At 44.2% G+C, this 18,919-nt stretch overlaps 1 protein-coding gene across 2 annotated transcripts in view; it reads left to right on the plus strand.

Annotated features, from left to right (window-relative positions):
- Positions 1-11,274, plus strand: part of DRD3 (dopamine receptor D3) — a 36,596-nt gene extending 25,322 nt beyond the window's left edge. Inside the window, exons 4-7 of one of the 2 annotated variants that reach the window (XM_059922155.1) lie at positions 5,091-5,287; positions 9,655-9,790; positions 9,890-9,937; positions 11,078-11,274. In XM_059922155.1, coding sequence (XP_059778138.1) covers positions 5,091-5,287; positions 9,655-9,790; positions 9,890-9,937; positions 11,078-11,274 — 578 coding nt within the window. Of the gene's footprint in view, positions 1-5,090; positions 5,288-9,654; positions 9,938-11,077 lie in introns of both variants that reach the window. The other variant, XM_059922154.1, reaches the window with a different exon arrangement.
- Positions 11,275-18,919: the final 7,645 nt, after the last annotated feature.

Genomic DNA, 18,919 nt, shown 5'->3' on the forward strand with positions numbered 1-18,919 from the left:
TAAATGTATTAATTAGACTACAGTAGGCTCTCCACGTATTCATGTATTGTGCTCAAGTGTCAGGTCCATTGTAAAAGCCCAGTAGATACTAGCTAGCGTTATTGTTGTTATTATTATTATGTATTAGAAAATGTTCATCTGCCTCAAAATTTAACTATGCCCCTGCTCCAAGGGATATCTAAACACTGGTAGTCCTGTTGGTGGTCAGAGAGGAGCCTAGTCGTCTCATTCTAGAACATTAGTTCAGGGAATTCGTGAGCAGGACTCAAGGCAGAGAAGCCCCACCGGCCTTCTCTGCCTCAGTCTGACCTTCACAGCAAAGCTTCATTATCCTGATAGATGTGGGTTCCTCCAGCACCTCTTACAGCTCTAAGGAATTTCCCAAGTTCATTCAAAAGCCCAATATAAATGACTTCTCTCGGCCATTTTTTTCTACTCCTCCTGTGAGAAGGAGAGGAGAAAAGGGCAGGATACTGCCAACAACACCTGCTATTGGCAGTGGCTGGACTTTCATGAGGTGCAACACAAAACAGAACTTTCTGGAAGGGCTCTTCTTTTAAGGAAATGGGCTGCCACGTGGGACTGTGAATTGTCAGAGAACATAACGTAGAGGAAAGTTGAACTTCAGGTTCTTCTATCTTGGAATTGCTCTTATTGTCTGAAAAAAGGGTGACATGCATGTCTGGATGCACACATAAAGCAGGATCTTGGGTCACAGAGAGTTCCAAGGCTGTGGGGCCTGGCTGACCCGTGTTGCCCCAGCTCCCAGCAGAGACCCAGCAGTCAGGAGCCAAATATCACATCATCCACAGCCCCTGATGGCAGCGGAGGATGGAGTGTTAGTACTAGAGGAAACCTGAAAGATCCCCGATCCTTTTATTTTACAGATAAGAAAAATAACTAGTATTTAAATTTCTGTTAAATCAGATAGCTATTGGGTTATTAAAAATTCCAGAATGGATAAGCGATAGCTGGTGACCAGGGTTTAAGAAACTTTCAAGGGCAGAAAAACTTAAAGTTGAGAAAGTCCTACCAACTGACTTAATTTTCCTTTGAAACAAAGAAATGGAGGAGGGCTATTTAGATTTTAGCAATAGAACGCCTCACCTGGCTTTCAGAACCCTGCATCTGGGGGTAGGGGGGCTTGGTCGAGAAGCACAAAGAGAATACTAGGCTCATCTTCGATCAAATTCATTAAGATCTCCTGTCTTCAGAAACAAATTGAGGACAAATCCTTCAATGAGCTAGAAGTTCATGAATCTCTCAACTCAACTTGCTTTTGACTTTGCCATTCACATGACTGTGGGACTCAAGTTCCCAGGCTAGCCCACGAAAGATATTTAGTGTATCACCGAGCACAGCACCTTGAATACAGCAGGTGCTCTGTAAACTTGTGTTGAAAGAGTCAGTGGATGAGTCCTCATCATCATTCTTTCCTCCTTAGCTGTTGAGATTAGTTGGGATAAACATCCCCATCTCGGAGGTTGTGGAGTAGCCTCCTGGCCTTCCCTATTACACTCCAGCTAGTGACTGCTGATGTGCTTATGGAAAATGTTCATCTGTACAGTTTGCTCGTTTATTCATCATTCATGTATTCATTCATTCAATAACTGTTATGCTGACAGCACACTACCCTTTCAGTTAAATAATCAAGACAAGGCACCTCATCTCCTGGGGAAGACTAGCTCCTGGGGACCTCACTGCCCTCACCACCTCCTCGGGACTCAGCAGAGAGAAGCTTTCAGAATTGCCGTGTGTGGTGTTTCACTCTGCACTGCCCACAGGACACACACCCAGGCCAGGCCTGGCGGAGGCTGGGGCAGGGCCCCACTCACTTCCCAACCGCCTCCAGCATCACTCTGCCTGCTGACAGCCCTCACGGGATGCATAACATGGAGAAATTCTGGGAGAGGCTGCAAAACTCTGTCTAAGGACAGGCGGCAGTTTCTTAGGTAGGGAAGGAGGGAAGGAATGACAGTGCAGGTTCAAGGATTGTATACTGAAGATCTTCATTGATCAGCGATTTCGCAATAGCTATGTGCTCTCTCTTCACTCTGTTTCTCATACATATGCTTTCAATATTTCAACGTTTCAATAGTTCAATGCTTTTAATGGAAAAATAAATACTTGCACGTGATAAAACATAAGGTATAATGAGATATATATACAGACTTCCCTGTTCGTCTCCCGTCTACCCTAGATTGCCAGTCCCCCTGTCCCCTCCCTAGAAGTGAACACCCATATTCTTAAAAGATAATGCTCGGGACTTCCCTGGAGATCCAGTGGTTAAGACTCCGAGATTCCACTGCAGGGTGCACGGGTTCAATCCCTGGTCGGAGAACTAAGATCCCGCACGCCACGCTTGAAGCAAATGCATACACACACCCGTGCATGGACACATGTGAGTGTGTGTGTGTGTCCACGTTTACACAAATGCAAGCATACTATACCCACTTTGGCTCCTGGCTTTTTAAATGTCGTAGTTAATATATAAAATATAGAGGTCACCCTCTCAAAACCCAGAGGAGGATAGAGAAGGATAGATGGTATATCTGCAGAGACGCGTGGGGACTATCCAGCACACCAAGGATGGCAACAAGATGAATAGGGGGAAACTGGCCCTGCCACCCCTCTGACCCCCTCTCACTATAAAACGTGCTGAGGTACCTCCTCATTAGAGGAGGCATTTCAATCATAGTCAGACGCTGACAGCAGGGGAGCTGACTGCAGGGGAGGGGTGATCACTGCCAGCGTGGCTCCTTACAGATTCAGAAAGACCACCAGCTGCCACCCTATCCTTACTCCCAACCCCACTCCCCTAGAAGACCAGAAGATGCCATTTTGGTGACCACTGTTCAGAGTTTTATGAGCCATTTCCTAAAAGATGATGATATAGGCTTTGGTGAGATGACATTAATTTTACCTGAATTTTACCCCCCTACCAAGAGAATCAGAGAATCTGGAGTAGCCCATAAAGATTCTGGTGGCAGTGCCATCATTAAAATGCCTAACTGAGCACCGAATACATTCTTTCTTGTTTGTTTTGTTTTAATTCTTAGCTGTTGCTCCCTTCTCTCCCCCACAAATATTGTTCCCTATAAGTCTCTCTCCAAATTTTCATTACAAGTGATACCTTCCCTTTCAAGTTCAAAAAGCTCAGAGGGGGCTTCCCTGGTGGCGCAGTGGTTGAGAATCTGCCTGCCAATGCAGGGGACACGGGTTCGAGCCCTGGTCTGGGAAGATCCCACATGCCGCGGAGCAACTAGGCCCGTGAGCCACAACTACTGAGCCTGCGCGTCTGGAGCTTGTGCTCCGCAACAAGAGAGCCCACGATAATGAGAGGCCCGCGCACCGCAATGAAGAGTGGCCCCCGCTTGCCGCAACTAGAGAAAGTCCTCGCACAGAAACGAAGACCCAACACAGCCATAAATAAATAAATAAATAAACTTTAAAAAAAAAAAAAAAGCTCAGAGGAAGTATATAATAAATAATAGTAAAGAATACATAATCATAATAGTTACCATTTAGTCTCACAACCACTACATGATACAATATTTTTGTCCTTCTTCTACAGACCATGAAACTGAGGCTTGGCATAGTTAAGTAGCGTGCCCAAGGTCACACAGTTAGTAAATGGAGACCTGGGTCTCCCACTTCAGGCTGCCTGTCCTCTCCCTACCTCCGTAGACCAAGAAGCAGAATAAGGGGCCCAAGTGGCCACAGCCCTCTCCCCACCAGTTCACACCTGAGGCTGCATCTTCCGAGGCCAGAGTTTGGGTTGGAGAATGCCCATCCCTTTATTAAGATTGGCTGGATGTGCCAACACCTGTTGCTGACAGGACAAAGTGCAAATTTGTCGTGCCCAATAGTAGAGGGAGGTGGAGAGTCAAAATCATAGAAAGAACATTGGTTTTGGGGTCAAAATGACTGGAGGAACACATCCAGACCGTGTGATGTTAGGCCACTTACTGAATAGCTCTGAGCCTTAGTCTGCTCATCTGAGAATAGAGACGGTAATGGCACCTGCCTACATCATGTTGCCACGTTTATTAGGTAAGATAATGTGTCTAAAGCCCTTGGAATCACCTGGAAGATATTTGTTTCCTTCCACTTTCTTTTTCAAGATGGGGCAAGTTGTAGGCCTTACTCTGGCTACTGGAGGGATCTCAACATCTGCTAGTGAAGAAGACAAAGCTGCAGGGCCCCCTAAGGAGGAAGGGCAGGAGCGTTTCAGGACATGAAGCAAGGATGTGCCTCTATTCACATTGCCCACGATGACAGTAGGTTTACTGGCCCTTTTCCCATCTCAGCCCTGAGCAGTACCGGGATTCGCCGAAAAATAGACTTGCCTGTAGTCAACCACCACCTGCCCGACAACTCGGATTCAAAATCGGGGACCTGGCATTCTCAGCAAAGAAGCCTTCCGCCTTTCTTTCATTGCATGCTACAATCTTCTGATGCCTCCACACAGGCAGGCCCTTTTCTGGGGGCCGCATCCCTCCTGGGAGCCTCTGCTCTGTTGCTCTGTGATACCCCCCGACCCCAGCCTCCCAGACCGCGTTCCTCTGTGACGCTTAGCGCGGCACACGGAAGGGATCGTCTGTCTGTCTAGACTGGGAGCTCCTTCGAGGGAGGACACTGTGTCTTATTCATCTTTGCAGCCCCAGTGTAGAGCAGTGTCTGGCATGTGGTCATCAGTAAATTTTCTTCATAGTGAACTGTGCGCGACATCGAGATGAATTAGACCTCCTACTCTCAGCGAGCGGACGACGTAGGTGTCTGAGATGGCACCCTCACAAGTTAACAATCAGGCCACGTGTGCTAACTGCACAATAAAGGGCTGTGGGGCACAAAGGAAGTAAGAGTCGCTCCTGACTGAGAAAATCAAGCAAGGAAGCCTCCACGGAGGAGGCAGCACATAGACCGGGACATGATGAGGGGGTAGGTGGGACTGGCCAGTGCTTCTCGAAGCTCCACTGTGGATTCGATGGTGGAGACACCACACATGATGTGAGGCCATATTTTGTGCTCCCCACCGAGGTCCCATACTTGGCCAACTACTTTGCTCTCTCCCCTTCTCTCGCTCACAGGAGACCCCAGCATCTGCTCCATCTCCAACCCTGACTTTGTCCTCTACTCTTCAGTGGTGTCCTTCTACCTGCCCTTTGGAGTGACTGTCCTCGTCTATGCCAGGATCTACGTGGTGTTGAGACAGAGGAGACGGAAACGGATCCTCACTCGACAGAACAGTCAGTGCATCAGTGTCAGGCCCGGCTTCCCCCAACAGGTAAGCACCCTGGAGGGGCAGAAGGAAGATGACACCCAGCCCCGTGGCCTCCAGCCTTGTGTCCAGCAGTGCATGCTTTTGCCTGTTCTGCCACGTCGGGGACACACATCTGATACCCACCTTTTAATCTGCAGATATTGACTAGGCTTTAAAGGTAGGAAATCCAATCTCAAAAGTGCATTGATAGTCTTCCCTAGAGCACACTTGACTTAGCAAGATGATAGGATAGTTTCTGGTCTTGTTCTGCTCCCCTTCAAAGTCTTTCATTGCCCCTAAATGGCCAGCTGTTCAGATGTCACACAGGTATGAAGTTTTAGTGTGGCAGCTTTACCATTCACTGATGCCGGGTTTCCAGGAATGACTTTTTGGTCAGATCATGACATTAGGAATCACTGGGGGTCCATTGAAACTTCCTGTCCTTTCTAGATCTGCCTCTGTGTTGAGGCACTAACCAGCCGAGGGAATGGGAGATGCTGATGACACATTTTATTAGGTTTTTCAAGGCTCTGAAAAGGAAGGTCACTGAAATCTTCTGATTGCTTGGGCTGTAAATTCTGCTCATTCCAGTGCCTGGCACATGCTTCAAGGTGTACTTGAAGCATGAATGGATGAATACCAATCCCTTGCAATCTGCTAGGGAAGAGACAGCAGGAATATTATACAGCCTCTGCCTTCATGTAGCTTAGAATCTTAGACAAGCAAATAAAACACACCTCCACCCAAAATGAATGAGCAGCCCAGCACTGACTGGGACGTTTGCCAAATGTGAGATGAAGACAACTAAGCATCTAAATATTAAATGCTGGAGAGGTTATGAGAAGATAAAGGTCAATATGCTCCGGAAAGGGCTTCATAGAGTAAGAATTGAGTTTGATGTTGAAGGCAGGTACACATTGGATGTCTAGATCAACCTATAATGACTTGAATGAGAATCAGAGCCTTGAACTCAATGCCCCAAGACTTACATAGAGCAAAATAATGGCCCCTATGAAATAGGATATCAGGACCCAAGACGGAGGATATGAACACACTGTATTCAAAGCATTGTCACCTATATGGCCCAACTATATAGAGCTTAACCCACAACTGTTTCTCCTTCAACCCACCCTAGTCTTCCTGGCTACGGTTGCACCCTATGTGACAGTTTTTCAGTAAGGGCCAGATTTCCATCAGATGCCATGGGGAAAATGGTGAGTAAGCCATGCCTTTGACTGTAGGAAAAGAATAAGAGACCCTTTCTCAAGACATTGGCTTGACTTAATTCCGCTTCCACCCCAAAATCAAATTTAGCGCCAACCTCACACTTGCATCTGTAATAAATAACAGATCTGAGATTCTGCCTGATTTGAGCTTCAGAATAGGCATTATCAAATAATATTCCAAAAGCATATGACTGTGGGGCTAGATCCCAGTGACCAGAGCCAATGACTCTTGGATGTGTTGTGAAGATACCATCCAGAACAACCTGCATTAGAGGAAACAGGGCATCGCTGAAACAGACATGGGCAGATCCAAGAAAAGCCGAAAAGGGAGTCTAATGGGAAACTTTCAAGTGCCTTATTTGCCATTAAATATGGGGAAAACTGAGACAATTTCATAGTCACCCTGATTCTTATTCTTCCAATTCAAACCAGCCCTGCCGCACTAAGAAAGCCAAGTGCTGCATGGAGCCTGAAGGTGTTAGATAAAAGACCAGTATTCCTCTCCCTGAGCTCCACAGCCAAGTAAATATTAGGAATGAAGCTTCAAAAACCCATAATGATGAATGTCTAAGCCTTGTCTAATCTCCGTATAGTTAATTAACCACTTTTATACGGGCCGGATGTAGCTGTTACAGACTCTTGCTGTAAATGATTTTTTTTATAGATAAGAGATTTAAAGTCCGAGAAGGCTCCAAGGCCAAAAGAAGGAAAAGTGGTGACTACAGAGGAGAGATTGAAGAGTCAAGAAGCTGGCATTGCCTGGAGTGTGGAGAATTAGGTTCTGTCCTGCCATCTGGGAGTGGAGGGCTCTGCCAGCCAGATCCAAAGCAATCCAATGTTTCTTCATGTCAGTCATGGAGGTGGTGATAAAAGTTTTCAGAAAGAGCTGAAAAATACACTCATCAATATAGAATCTGGGAAGAATCACTTTCCTTCTACATGACTGAATTTCCAAATCTGTGAAATGGAGACAAGCTGTACTAGATCAATGTTCTCAAATCTGAGATTTCATAAATTTTTTTTTTTTTTGACTGTGCTGGGTCTTCGTTGCTGTGTGGGCTTTCTCCAGCTGCAGCAAGCGGGGCCTACTCTTCGCTGTGGTGCATGGGCTTCTCATTGCAGTGGCTTCTCTTGTTGCGGAGCATGGGCTCTCGACACGCGGGATTCAGTCGTTGCAGCACGCAGGCTCAGTAGTTGCGGCACGCGGGTCCTAGAGCGCAGGCTCAGTAGTTGTGGCACATGGGCTTAGTTGCTCCGCGACAAGTAGGATCTTCCCGGACCAGGGATCAAACCCATGTCCCCTGCATTGGCAGGTGGATTCTTAAGCACTGCGCCACCAGGGAAGTCCCAAATCTGAGATTTCATAAGCATTCTCAAAAATTTGTCCCTAGTCCTTTAGTTTCAGAAATAATGCATCTTTTAGAAGATCACTAGATGCCAGCTCAATCATAAAATATAATCTTGGTTACAAATGGTCATTCAGATAAAACACAGTATACTTACATTAATTATTAGAAAATTCCATCAAAATGAAAACCAAATTTTTAAAAAAGTACGTTATGATAGAATTCCTACAAACACCTCTGTGGAGCACAGTTTTTAAAACACTAAATAATCTTGAAGCCCACTTACATTCATTCATTCATTCATTTATTCAACAATGCTTCTAAGTTTGTACAGTGTACCAGCCCTGTGTGTCTAGAAAACTATGATTCCTTGAACTAAGGAGAGACTAGTGAATGTTCTTGGTTGTTGACACTGACTAACTTATGTAAAAAAGGAATTTACTGGAAGGATATCAAGTAGCTCAGACTCAATGAGAAGGCTGAAGAACAGCTTCAGAAGACGCTGTTCATGCCTAAGGAAGAATCTGGTTCAAATACCTAGGACACTGGACATTGACCGTCCCCACTGCTAGATGAATTCTGAAGTCTCCCTGCTTCATGAGCTCTAATTCAAGGTTGTAGGTGTGAATCTCCAATTGGCTGGGCTTGGTTCAGGTACCAGAGTTCTAGCTGCCCAGTGGGGAGGTCGGGGAGAGTGAATATCTGGCTTTTATGGCTTTGGTAAGGGTGCTGGGGAGTCCTGCCTTCTACTCAAGATTGACACAGCATCTGATTTTTCAAACATGGAAAGAAGTTCAGACGTTGGCACACACACGTCCTCCCAAAATACCAGAAACTTTCACATATCTTCAGTTTTCTACTCTCAGAGTCTGCTCATCCCAAACCTGTTTCTTTCATTTCTTTTCTGTTTTACAAATGAGGCTCAGAGGCATTTAATTAACTTGCCCAGGATGCATCAACTAAGTAGGAAGCTGAGATGAAAATCCTGGGTTTTTTAAACTTTTTATTATTGAAAATTTCAAAACTAAAAAAGTAGAAAGACAAATATAACTAAGCCTTCAGTAGTCATCAGCCAGCTCCAGCAATTATCAACTCATGGCCCCGTCTTCTTTCAACTACATTCCCACCTACATTCACACACCCCCACTGGATTGTTATGAAGCAAATCTCAAACATAACAACATTTCAGCCAAAAATATTTCTCTAAGACTCTCTAAAGGATATGGGCTCTTTTATAAAACACGTAACCATAATACCACATCACACTAAAAAATTTAATAATAATTCCCTACTATCATTAAATATCCAGTCAACGTTCAAATTTCCCCAATTGTCTTACAGATTTCTTATAGTTGGTTTATTTGAATCAAAATTCAAATAAGACCCATACCTTGTAAGTGGTGGTGGTGTTGTCACTGCAATTTATTTGTTGAAGAAACTGAGTCATTTGTCTTATCATTTCCCACTTTCCAGATTTTTCTGCTTACATCTCAATGGTGCCATTTAACATTTTCCTCTGTATATCCAGGTCATTCTACCTTAAAAAGGCCAGGCTATAATTCTATGCTACCCTCCTCAAGGGATTATTGTGATTCTCAGATGTTCTTTATGTGGTAGGTGCTTTTGAGTTGTAAAGGCAGAAGCAGATTTTGTTTACCTTAACTTCCCATGAGCCCACCACTCTCAGATGCACCCTCTGTAGGTTTCACACAATGATGGCTTCTTCTTCCTTCATTGCATTCTGTTTCCCTTTCAGGAACATTCAGAAGATAAACAATATCCCCAGAAATGTCAGGACCCTCTCTTGTTACACCTACAGCCCCTCTCCCCTGGTCAGACACACATGGAACTGAAGCGCTACTACAGCATCTGCCAAGATACTGCCTTGGGAAGACCAGGCTTCCAAGAAGGGGAAGGAGAGTTGAAAAGGGAGGGGAGGACTCGGAACTCCCTCAGCCCCACCATGGCACCTAAGCTCAGCTTAGAAGTTCGAAAACTCAGTAATGGCAGGCTGTCAACATCCCTGAAGCTGGGCCCCCTGCAACCTCGGGGAGCGCCGCTGCGGGAGAAGAAGGCAACCCAGATGCTGGTCATGGTGCTTGGTGAGTCAGGTTAAGTTGGGATGGGTTGGATTACGTTGGGTTAGGTTGAGTTCAGTGGAGCTGGTGGAGGATACTAAGGTAACCATATTTAACAGAAATTGGAAATCCAACGACTGTAATATTTATAAATGTTTATAATGTAAATGAAAAGAGTTTGTGAATAAATCTTAACTCTGGTGGAAATTCAAAACACCTAGACTGAAATTTATGAAACCAAACAAGTCACGTAATTGAGCTGTGTTTCGTGTCTATCACTTGGAATTATAATGGATAAATCAAATAATAAGTAAGATAATGATTCATTAAAAGCATCTGGCACATACTGGATATTTCCTACCTGCTTACCTATTTTAAAATATTAAGTGAAAAATGTGAGGATGCAAAAAGACTACTGTCATATGGTGTTATAACATCTAGATTATTTTAAATACAGAGAAAAAAAGACTGAAAATTAATTCACTCAGATGTCAAAAGTGATTGATTGTCTTTGTGTGGTGGGTGATTATTTCACTTCTTTCTACTTTTGCATATTTACCCAGTTTTCCATAGTGTATAAAATCAGGGCTGGTTTTTATAGTAGAAAAATATAAATTTATTTAAATAAAGAAATTAAAAATTGATAAGTCACGGTACCATACAGAGTTAGTGAAGGTGAACGTATCCTGTTCACTGTCACAGACAAGCCCCAAACTACTCATGTCTTAGGGACTTCTCATATCCAGGGAACCTCTATGTTAATCCCCTCAACAACCTTAACTATATGAATTGCATCTTTAAGGTCTTTTTTCCTATCAGTGCCTGGGAACATGTCTTGCATGGATAGACATAAAATAAATATTTGAATTGAATTGAGAAGTAGAAAAGACTAGCGAAGGACTATATAAAGATCAAACCAGAAAACTGATTTAGGAGCAAAGGCTTGGGATGAATCAAAGATATTAGCATCTAGTTTTCTCACCTAAAAAAAAAAAAAGTGACTAATCACACCTGCTTCATAGGGTTGGTGTAAAAATTAAAAGGGTATGTGAAACTTCGAGCATAGTAGCTGCCGTAAAGTAGACAACTGTGACTCATTTCCATGTTACAACAAAGGGAGTAAACAAACCCCTGACCCAGTTTTTCTCTTCCTTTGCAACCTAGGGACCTTCATTGTCTGCTGGCTGCCCTTCTTCTTGACCCACATTCTCAATGCCCACTGCCAAGCATGCCACGTGTCCCCAGAGCTCTACAGTGCCACCACGTGGCTGGGCTACGTGAACAGCGCCCTGAACCCTGTGATCTATACCACCTTCAACATCGAGTTCCGAAAAGCCTTCCTCAAGATCCTGTCTTGCTGAAGGAGGAGAGAAGACTCCCTGTGCCCACCTTTAGTTGCCAGGCCACCGGGCCACTGGCCAGGACCTGCTCAAAATGACAGTGCGATGTCTGCTGGCATGTGGCAGGAAGAAGATTCCTGAAGGCAAGATGTCCCTGAGTAGCAGGTGTAACCAACTGCTTCCTCCAGAACAGAGAGTTCTACCTCCCCACCTAAACTCTGACTTCACTCTGGCAACCTTCAAGTCGTTCGGGGGCCCCCAAGTGATAAGCAGTAATTCGGCGAGAAGCTGATAGAACATGACTCCACACACCAACACAATTTTCATCAGAGGCATGATTCATTATAGTGAAGGAAAAATGAACAGATCTCATAATTCTCAACTTGCCAAGGGTCCTTGAAATCTTAGCCAGTAAACTGTCTTGCAGACAGCCAGTCTCACTTCCTTCAAACTTCTAATTAACTGTCAGGCTAACCTTGTACTTTCATGGGCCCACTCTCTTTGGTCATTCCTTTCATTCATTGCATCCTGAAATATAATAGCAAGGTCAGTGTTTCCACCTCTCTGTAGAATCTGATTGGCTACATTTGATTTGGGAAATTCCTCACCCTGAGGGAAACATGGTCCCACACTGGCACCTGGGCTTCCTTTTCAAACCTTGCTCCCCCTGTATTTTAGCCCTAGCTAAGAAGGCCCTTTGATTCCATTTCCTTACTCTCAGAGTCTCAGTTCCAGAGTAATTTAAGATGGGGATGTTAAGTGACAAAGGAATGACAATGCCCACTACAGTATCACTGTTGAATCTTGTGGTTCAGAGCGTGCTTTAGATGTGTTTTCATAACGCTGTGAGGTTTTCCTACCCAGGCATCTCCATCTCCTGCTTAACAGAGATCCAATACTTTCAGACCCTGAAACCCATTAACTATTAAGCGTCTACAAGGTGCCATTCACCTCCCAGGTTCTGGATATATGACATTGAATAAGACAGCTCCTGCACTCAAGGAGCCCACCGCCTGCTCCTGTATTTGGCAGTTTACTTGTCTAAGGGTGGTAGGGACCCACCTAAACTGCCCGAGGACCCCAGAACTGAGACAGACTAGCTGTCCAAAGCCATCATATGGACAGTCTTTGTAAAGACCTAATGCAGATGCTAAACATTATCCTCTCACAATTGAGATGAAAGGTGTAATAGAAACAATGTGTAAATGTCATTCAAAATTGCATTTATAAGAAACTTGAATATCCTCACATTTACCTTTTCACCTACAGAAGCTATTTCTTATTGATTACAGAATCAAGATACAATCTGTGGATAATTTATGAAATGTTATCATCCTGAGCTTCAATAAATTTACTGTTAAGACCTGTTAGTGCATAGGCGTGACAGATACCGGCTGCAATGCTGTTAAAACCTCAAAATACACAGGAATTTTGTATGGAATCCGAGGCATCTCTTGCCCCTCCTTATTCCTCTAACCCTTAAGTGTATAAGGAGGAAATATATACAACCCCCCCCCCAGGGAGTCAGTTATGTTACTCCTGAATGCTTTTAATGCCAATATTTTTAAATGTTATCTTTGATAACAATGCTGTCTGCCCACTAGTTCTTGTACCTGGAGCCACCTAGCTCAACAGATTTATGGTACAAGCAGAACTAGGGACTGAGACAATTAAATATCAGAAGAAGTCAAAGTACGTGATTCCTAAGTTTTTTCAAGCAAAATAAACAGCAAATGGGTGGGAGAGTGGGGTGAAAGACCACAGAATTTCATGTCAAAATCAGAGTTCTAAAGAGAGAAATATAAACAGCATAAGTATTCATATATTTGTGAGGAAAAGTGATAGCAAATATTTTTGTTGCATTTCTTTACATCAGGTCATCCAACCCTTATGATTACTTTAGGAAGATAAACATCATTTTGTAGGTGAGGAAACTGAGACAGAGGGAGGTTAAGAAATTTGCCTCAGGTCACACAGTCAGTAAGTGGCAGAGCCGGGATTCAAGGGCATGCCTGCCTGATTCCCAAGCTCATGCAATTAACCACTATGGTGCACTGCCTCCCACCAGAGTGGCAAAGGGGTGGGGAGAAAAAGATGGAGCAAGATCTCTGGGAGAGCTTCACCCTGCCCCACCTACCTCCGCCTTAGACTTTCCTGAGAACCCAGCCCAAGGCATTACTCTCACTCTCCTGCCATATTCAACCTCTGAACCAGTCACATGGGACATGCATAACCTATTTTTATAGAATCATGGAACAGACCCGAGGGAGTATTTGGTCCTACCCTCTCCTTCATTTACAGAAAAGGAAAGCGAGGCCAGGAATTGCTGTCCCGTGGTTGGATAATGACACACGAGTATTCAAATCCGCTGAATCCTAGTTCAGTGCTCTTTCTACTTTACCCCACTCCCTGAGAAGCCCATAAAAACTATAAACTCGGGCTTCCCTGGTGGCGCAGTGGTTGAGAGTCTGCCTGCCAATGCAGGGGACACGGGTTCGAGCCCTGGTCTGGGAAGATCCCACGTGCCGCGGAGCAGCTGGGCCCGTGAGCCACAATTACTGAGCCTGCGCGTCTGGAGCCTGTGCTCCGCAACAAGAGAGACCGCAATAGTAAGAGGCCCGCGCACCGCGATGAAGAGTGGCCCCCGCTTGCCACAACTAGAGAAAGCCCTCGCACAGAAACGAAGACCCAACACAGCCATTAAATAAATAAATAAACAAATACTTAAAAAAAACAAAAAAAACCCAAAAAACTCCATACAGATACAAGGATAAAATCGTATTGTCATCTCCATCGTTAAACTGAGAGGCACTTTTTCCCCTAGATAGTATCTATTAGGAGACAACATCTCCTTTCCAGGATTTTCTCCTGATCCAGGAAGAGCCTCCTAGGGGAATCCCAAGCACATCTCCCAAGCACTCACTTCAGCCTCTTCATCCTGGGATTCTGCATTCTATCTCTTCCAACTCTACATTCCCAACATGAATCAGTACGCTTGACCTCAGAGCTTGCTACTTTCAGAGCCAGTATGACTCTGGAGAGATGTTGGCCTGAGTAAAGCAGAGCAGAGTTCTTGGGGCAAACCAGGTCTGGAGCCCAAAGTCATCTCACAGCAGTCCATTCTACTTGGGTGAAATGCAAACAACATCGAAATCCAAACAGATTACAATCAACATTCAACTCTAGACCTTAAGTAAATATTTTCTTCTTCTAAGACACCATCCTGAAAAAATTCCATTCATCACTCATTTATTAAATCAGTCCCTTATTCAATAAATAGATTGATTACCTTCCATGTGTTCGGCATGATGCTTGGTGCTGGAAACATGATCAAGGAAGACATAGTCCTTGCTTTCAGAAGCCTGTAGACCACTGGGGAGGTAGAATTCCTGTGTACAGTGATGACCTGCTTGTCATCTATAATAAAGGGAATTCATGGTGTCTGGAAATCCCATATTCCGCCTTGAGAAGGCTTCGCAGACGTGTTGACGGGGTTGAGACATAATGAAAAAGTAGGAAGAGTGTTCTCGGCAGAGAAAACCTCTGAAAAGTTAAAGAAACAAACAAGCAAGGAACATGCAAGGAATCTCAAATAATGCTAACTGGCTGTAGAGAAGAGAGCCTACAGATAGCACAGGAAAGGAAAGGGCCGCATCTTTGGAGACATCCTCTGGCTCTGCTCAGGTGGCAGCTGAGCTGGTGGTGACACCTCTCACAGAAAATCTCAAGATTTTGCCTCCACTTTCCTCCAGGTGGGCAACGCGCATCACAGAACATTTATCACTGACTAACTTAACTACCTCTCTCTGAGCTGCAGTCAATTTCAGCAAACACAGAATTCGATTCGAATTCTCTGCTCTTTTCTCTACAAGATGAGGGATGGCTGGTTGGGTGGCTGTAGAGTCAAAGATGGCTAAAATAAGGCAGTTCAGAGAGTTTAGGTCAGAAATCAAGGGAGGTCAGGCAGAGAGATTTGTTTTTCTGAATGCTTGGGTCAGAACTAAACAGAGAGACAGGTTAAGGGATTCGCTAAAAACTGGCTGTTTCCTGGAGATCCTGACTCCCAGGCCTGTGCTCTGATCATATGGTATCTGCTGACATCAGAAAATTGAAAAAGCTTAATTTGAATCAACACACAGAGAGCAGAGAGCAGATGACAGGCAATTAATTTGATTCCTCCTTTCTACCTAATTCTCTCCTCATCCGCTTAGAAAGGGAGTGAGTTTCCATGACTACCTCCTGACACGGAGACTCAGTTGAGGGTGATGCCAGGCAGCTCAGCTTTGTAGCACACACTGGCAGAGGCCGAACCTGAAGTCTGTGCCAAGCACAAGACCTGGGACCTCTCGCTCCACCTACCCTCACCTCAGTTAATCACCCAGCCTCCGCCATTGTGCATCAAGTCCCTGCTTTGTGCCGTCTGCTGGGTACTGGGATGAGCGGAGAGATGGCCATAGGCCACTGAGGATGGATGTGCCCCAGAGAGGGGGCTAGGCTGAACCCAAGGTTCCTCTGACCAGCTTATGGGAAAAACAATGGACAGAAATGAATCAAAGACTGGAAGACTAGCAGGGGCAAGCGACCTTGGGCAAGTGTTTCACCTCTATGAATTCCAACCTCCTCATTAGTAAAATGGTGATCTGAAGGCCTAGCCTTCTTCATAGACCATTTAAAGATTAAATAGCTAATATTAAAAGTGCTTTGTTAACTACAAAGCTCTAACGAATGTAAGAGATTATTATTATAATTATTATTATTATTGATATTATTATTATTATTTCCCCCCTAAGCAGCTGTTTCTACCCTAACTATCTGGTTCACAGCCCACCTTTCTTTCTCTTTGCTGATTCTCTAATAGTCTCAAGTTATTAGGCATAATCTGTTCAGCCTCCCACTTGAAACTGATTTTTCTCTTGTCTTTTATTCCCCAAATGTGCCCAAGATACTTGGCTGAATTTGTAGTCAGATTGTTAGGCAATTGGCTAGTCCCTTTCCCTGTTCACACAGCCAAGTACACAAGTGTGGCATGATCTAACACCAGATTGCCGGCAGATGATCGCTTGCCAAAGTGACCTCAGGGCCTGTCTTCCTCTCCTGGCCAGGAAAAAGCAGCAGAACACATCTATTCCTTAGGACTTCCCAGCTTTGTTCCTCATGACGTCTGAGCCAAACATGCTTTTCTCTTCCTCCATCTCTTCCTTCCTGAGACAAGTGCATTGGATCTGGTGCAGTAGTTTCCTGGGGCTACTGTAACAAATTACTACAAACTGGGTGGCTTAAAACAACAGAAGTTTATTCTTTCACAGTTCCGGGAGCTGGAGTCCAAAGCCAAGGTGCTGGCAGGGCCATGCTCTCTCCAAAGGCTATAAGGGAAGATCCTTCGTTCCCTCTTCCTAGTTTCTGGCAGCTGCCAGCAATCCTTGGTGTTCCATATCTTGTGGCAGCGTGACTCCAATCTCTGCTTCCATCTTCATATGGGGTTCTCTCCTGTGTGTCCATGTCCAAATTTCACTCTTCTTATAAATTATTGAATTAGGTCCCACCCTAATCTGATATAACCCCATCTTAACTCAATTACATCAGCAAAGACCCTATTTCCAAATAAGGTCACATTTACAGGTTCTGGGGAATTAGAACTTCAACATATCTTTTTGTGGGAACACAAATAAATCCATAAGCTATGGTGAAAGTGATCTGAAAGGCAGGAGAACTTGGAACTTGGACGACTTGGGGAAGTGTACAAAGCTCTGTCATTCAGAATATAAGAGGTCTGATTTCAGCCTTGGCATGTAGCCCTTTTAGTGGCCCAAGTCAAATCTGCAGACTTCCTGGAACTCAACTTTCTTATCAGTAAAAGTGATAAGTCTGAATTTCTAAGCTATGACGAGACAAGTTAAAATAATTCTAGAAGGATATAAATTATCTTCTAGGCCCTAAAAGCCTACAAATATGCTTATTAATAAAAGTCAAAACTGTCCAGAAACAACTCTTAGTTGCTTCTTTGTGTCTTAAGAAAATAAAATAATTCAACAGCAATTAGGGGCTGAGGAGGAAAGCTGAGGGAATATCATGTAGGTCTCCTACTCCATGTAGCACCACTTCAGACTGACTAAGGTGGAGGAGGGCGTTTCTTCCTTTAAGAAAAACAAACATAATTGAGTCTTGCACTATGGTTTGAGCAGACTCCATAAAACTCCATAGTAAAGACTTAAAAAGCTTACAATTCGGGCTTCCCTGGTGGCACAGTGGTTAAGAACCCACCTGCCAATGCAGGGGACACGGGTTCAAGCCCTGGTCTAGGAAAATCCCACATGCGCGGAGCAACTAAGCCCGTGCCCCACAACTACTGAGCCTGCGCTCTAGAGCCCGTGAGCCACAACTACTGAGTCTACGTGCTGCAACTACTGAAGCCTGCATGCCTAGAGCCCGTGCTCTGCAACAAGAGAAGCCACCGCGATGAGAAGCCCACGCACCACAACGAAGAGTAGCCCCCGCTCTCTGCAACTAGAGAAAGCCCATGCGCAGCAAGGAAGACCAAACACAGCCAATAAATAAATGAATAAATTTATTTTTTTAAAAAAGCTTGCAATTCATCACAGTGTATAATTATGGGATTTGAGAGTTGGAGGGGACTTTACTCCAATCCCCTGGTTATTGTAGAAATTCTAACATCTCTGATTCGTTATCACCCAGCTGTATTAAGGAGCTGGCTCACTTCTTTCTAGACATATAACAAGTTATCCTTTAGAAAATCCCACCCTCTTTTAAGCCAAAATTTACCTTCTTATAAAATCCACCTTTTGGTCCCTATTCTCTCCTCTGTTCCATCTTCTCAATGATAGCCTTTGTGCGATTAAGACAGTTCTCCAAAGTTTCAATCCCTATATCTCTACTTCAAGTTACATTTCCTTGCACTCTCTGTCTTGGTTGCTTTCCTCTGGATGTAACCATGTTGTTAGTGTTTCTCTTAAAATATGAGGCCACAAATAGAATCCAATCTCCTAAATATTGTTTAACCAGTTCAGAGTACCATGGACTCATTATTCCGCATGATTGGTATATTCCATTTTTAATGACCCAACTCAAATTGCATAGATTCTTAGGGCTCATATTGAAACTCTAAGAAGGAAATTTGCATCCTGAATGGATAAATTTAATGGGGTATGCCTTAAGGAGCAACACCTATACTTGAAGGAAGTAGGATTCAGCAGAGGGAGGAATTGAACAGTGTTGCAGTCACACAAAAATCTTAGATGATCCTACAGGGAGTTCTGGAGGGAGCAGGGTGTTTGTGGTCCCAACCAGTAATTGGATGCAAGCTACCTCTGGGAAGGAGGCGTGACTTAGGCAAGGAAGCTCTCTTCAGTTGAAAGGTTTCAGCTGTCAACACTCCTAGCAACTGGGGGAACAAATTCCTCAGTCCTGAAGAGTGATCTGGGTGGCACACCACAAGATCCACTACAGTTCACCCTTTATGCCATTTGGCTTCACTTTTCCTCATATAGTAAATTCTAAAAACAGCTTCCTCAGGAATCTAGTTGTTCTCTTCCTATGGAAAGTTAGTGGAATGGACTATAATCTCTGCCACAGCAAATGGTTTCAAAGACAAGGTAATTCTCGTCATTTCCCTTTCTACTGTCTATTCTAGATTCCCCTCACTATTGAT

This window comes from Balaenoptera ricei, chromosome 4 (assembly GCF_028023285.1).
Source record: "Balaenoptera ricei isolate mBalRic1 chromosome 4, mBalRic1.hap2, whole genome shotgun sequence".
Classification (NCBI taxonomy): domain Eukaryota; kingdom Metazoa; phylum Chordata; class Mammalia; order Artiodactyla; family Balaenopteridae; genus Balaenoptera; species Balaenoptera ricei.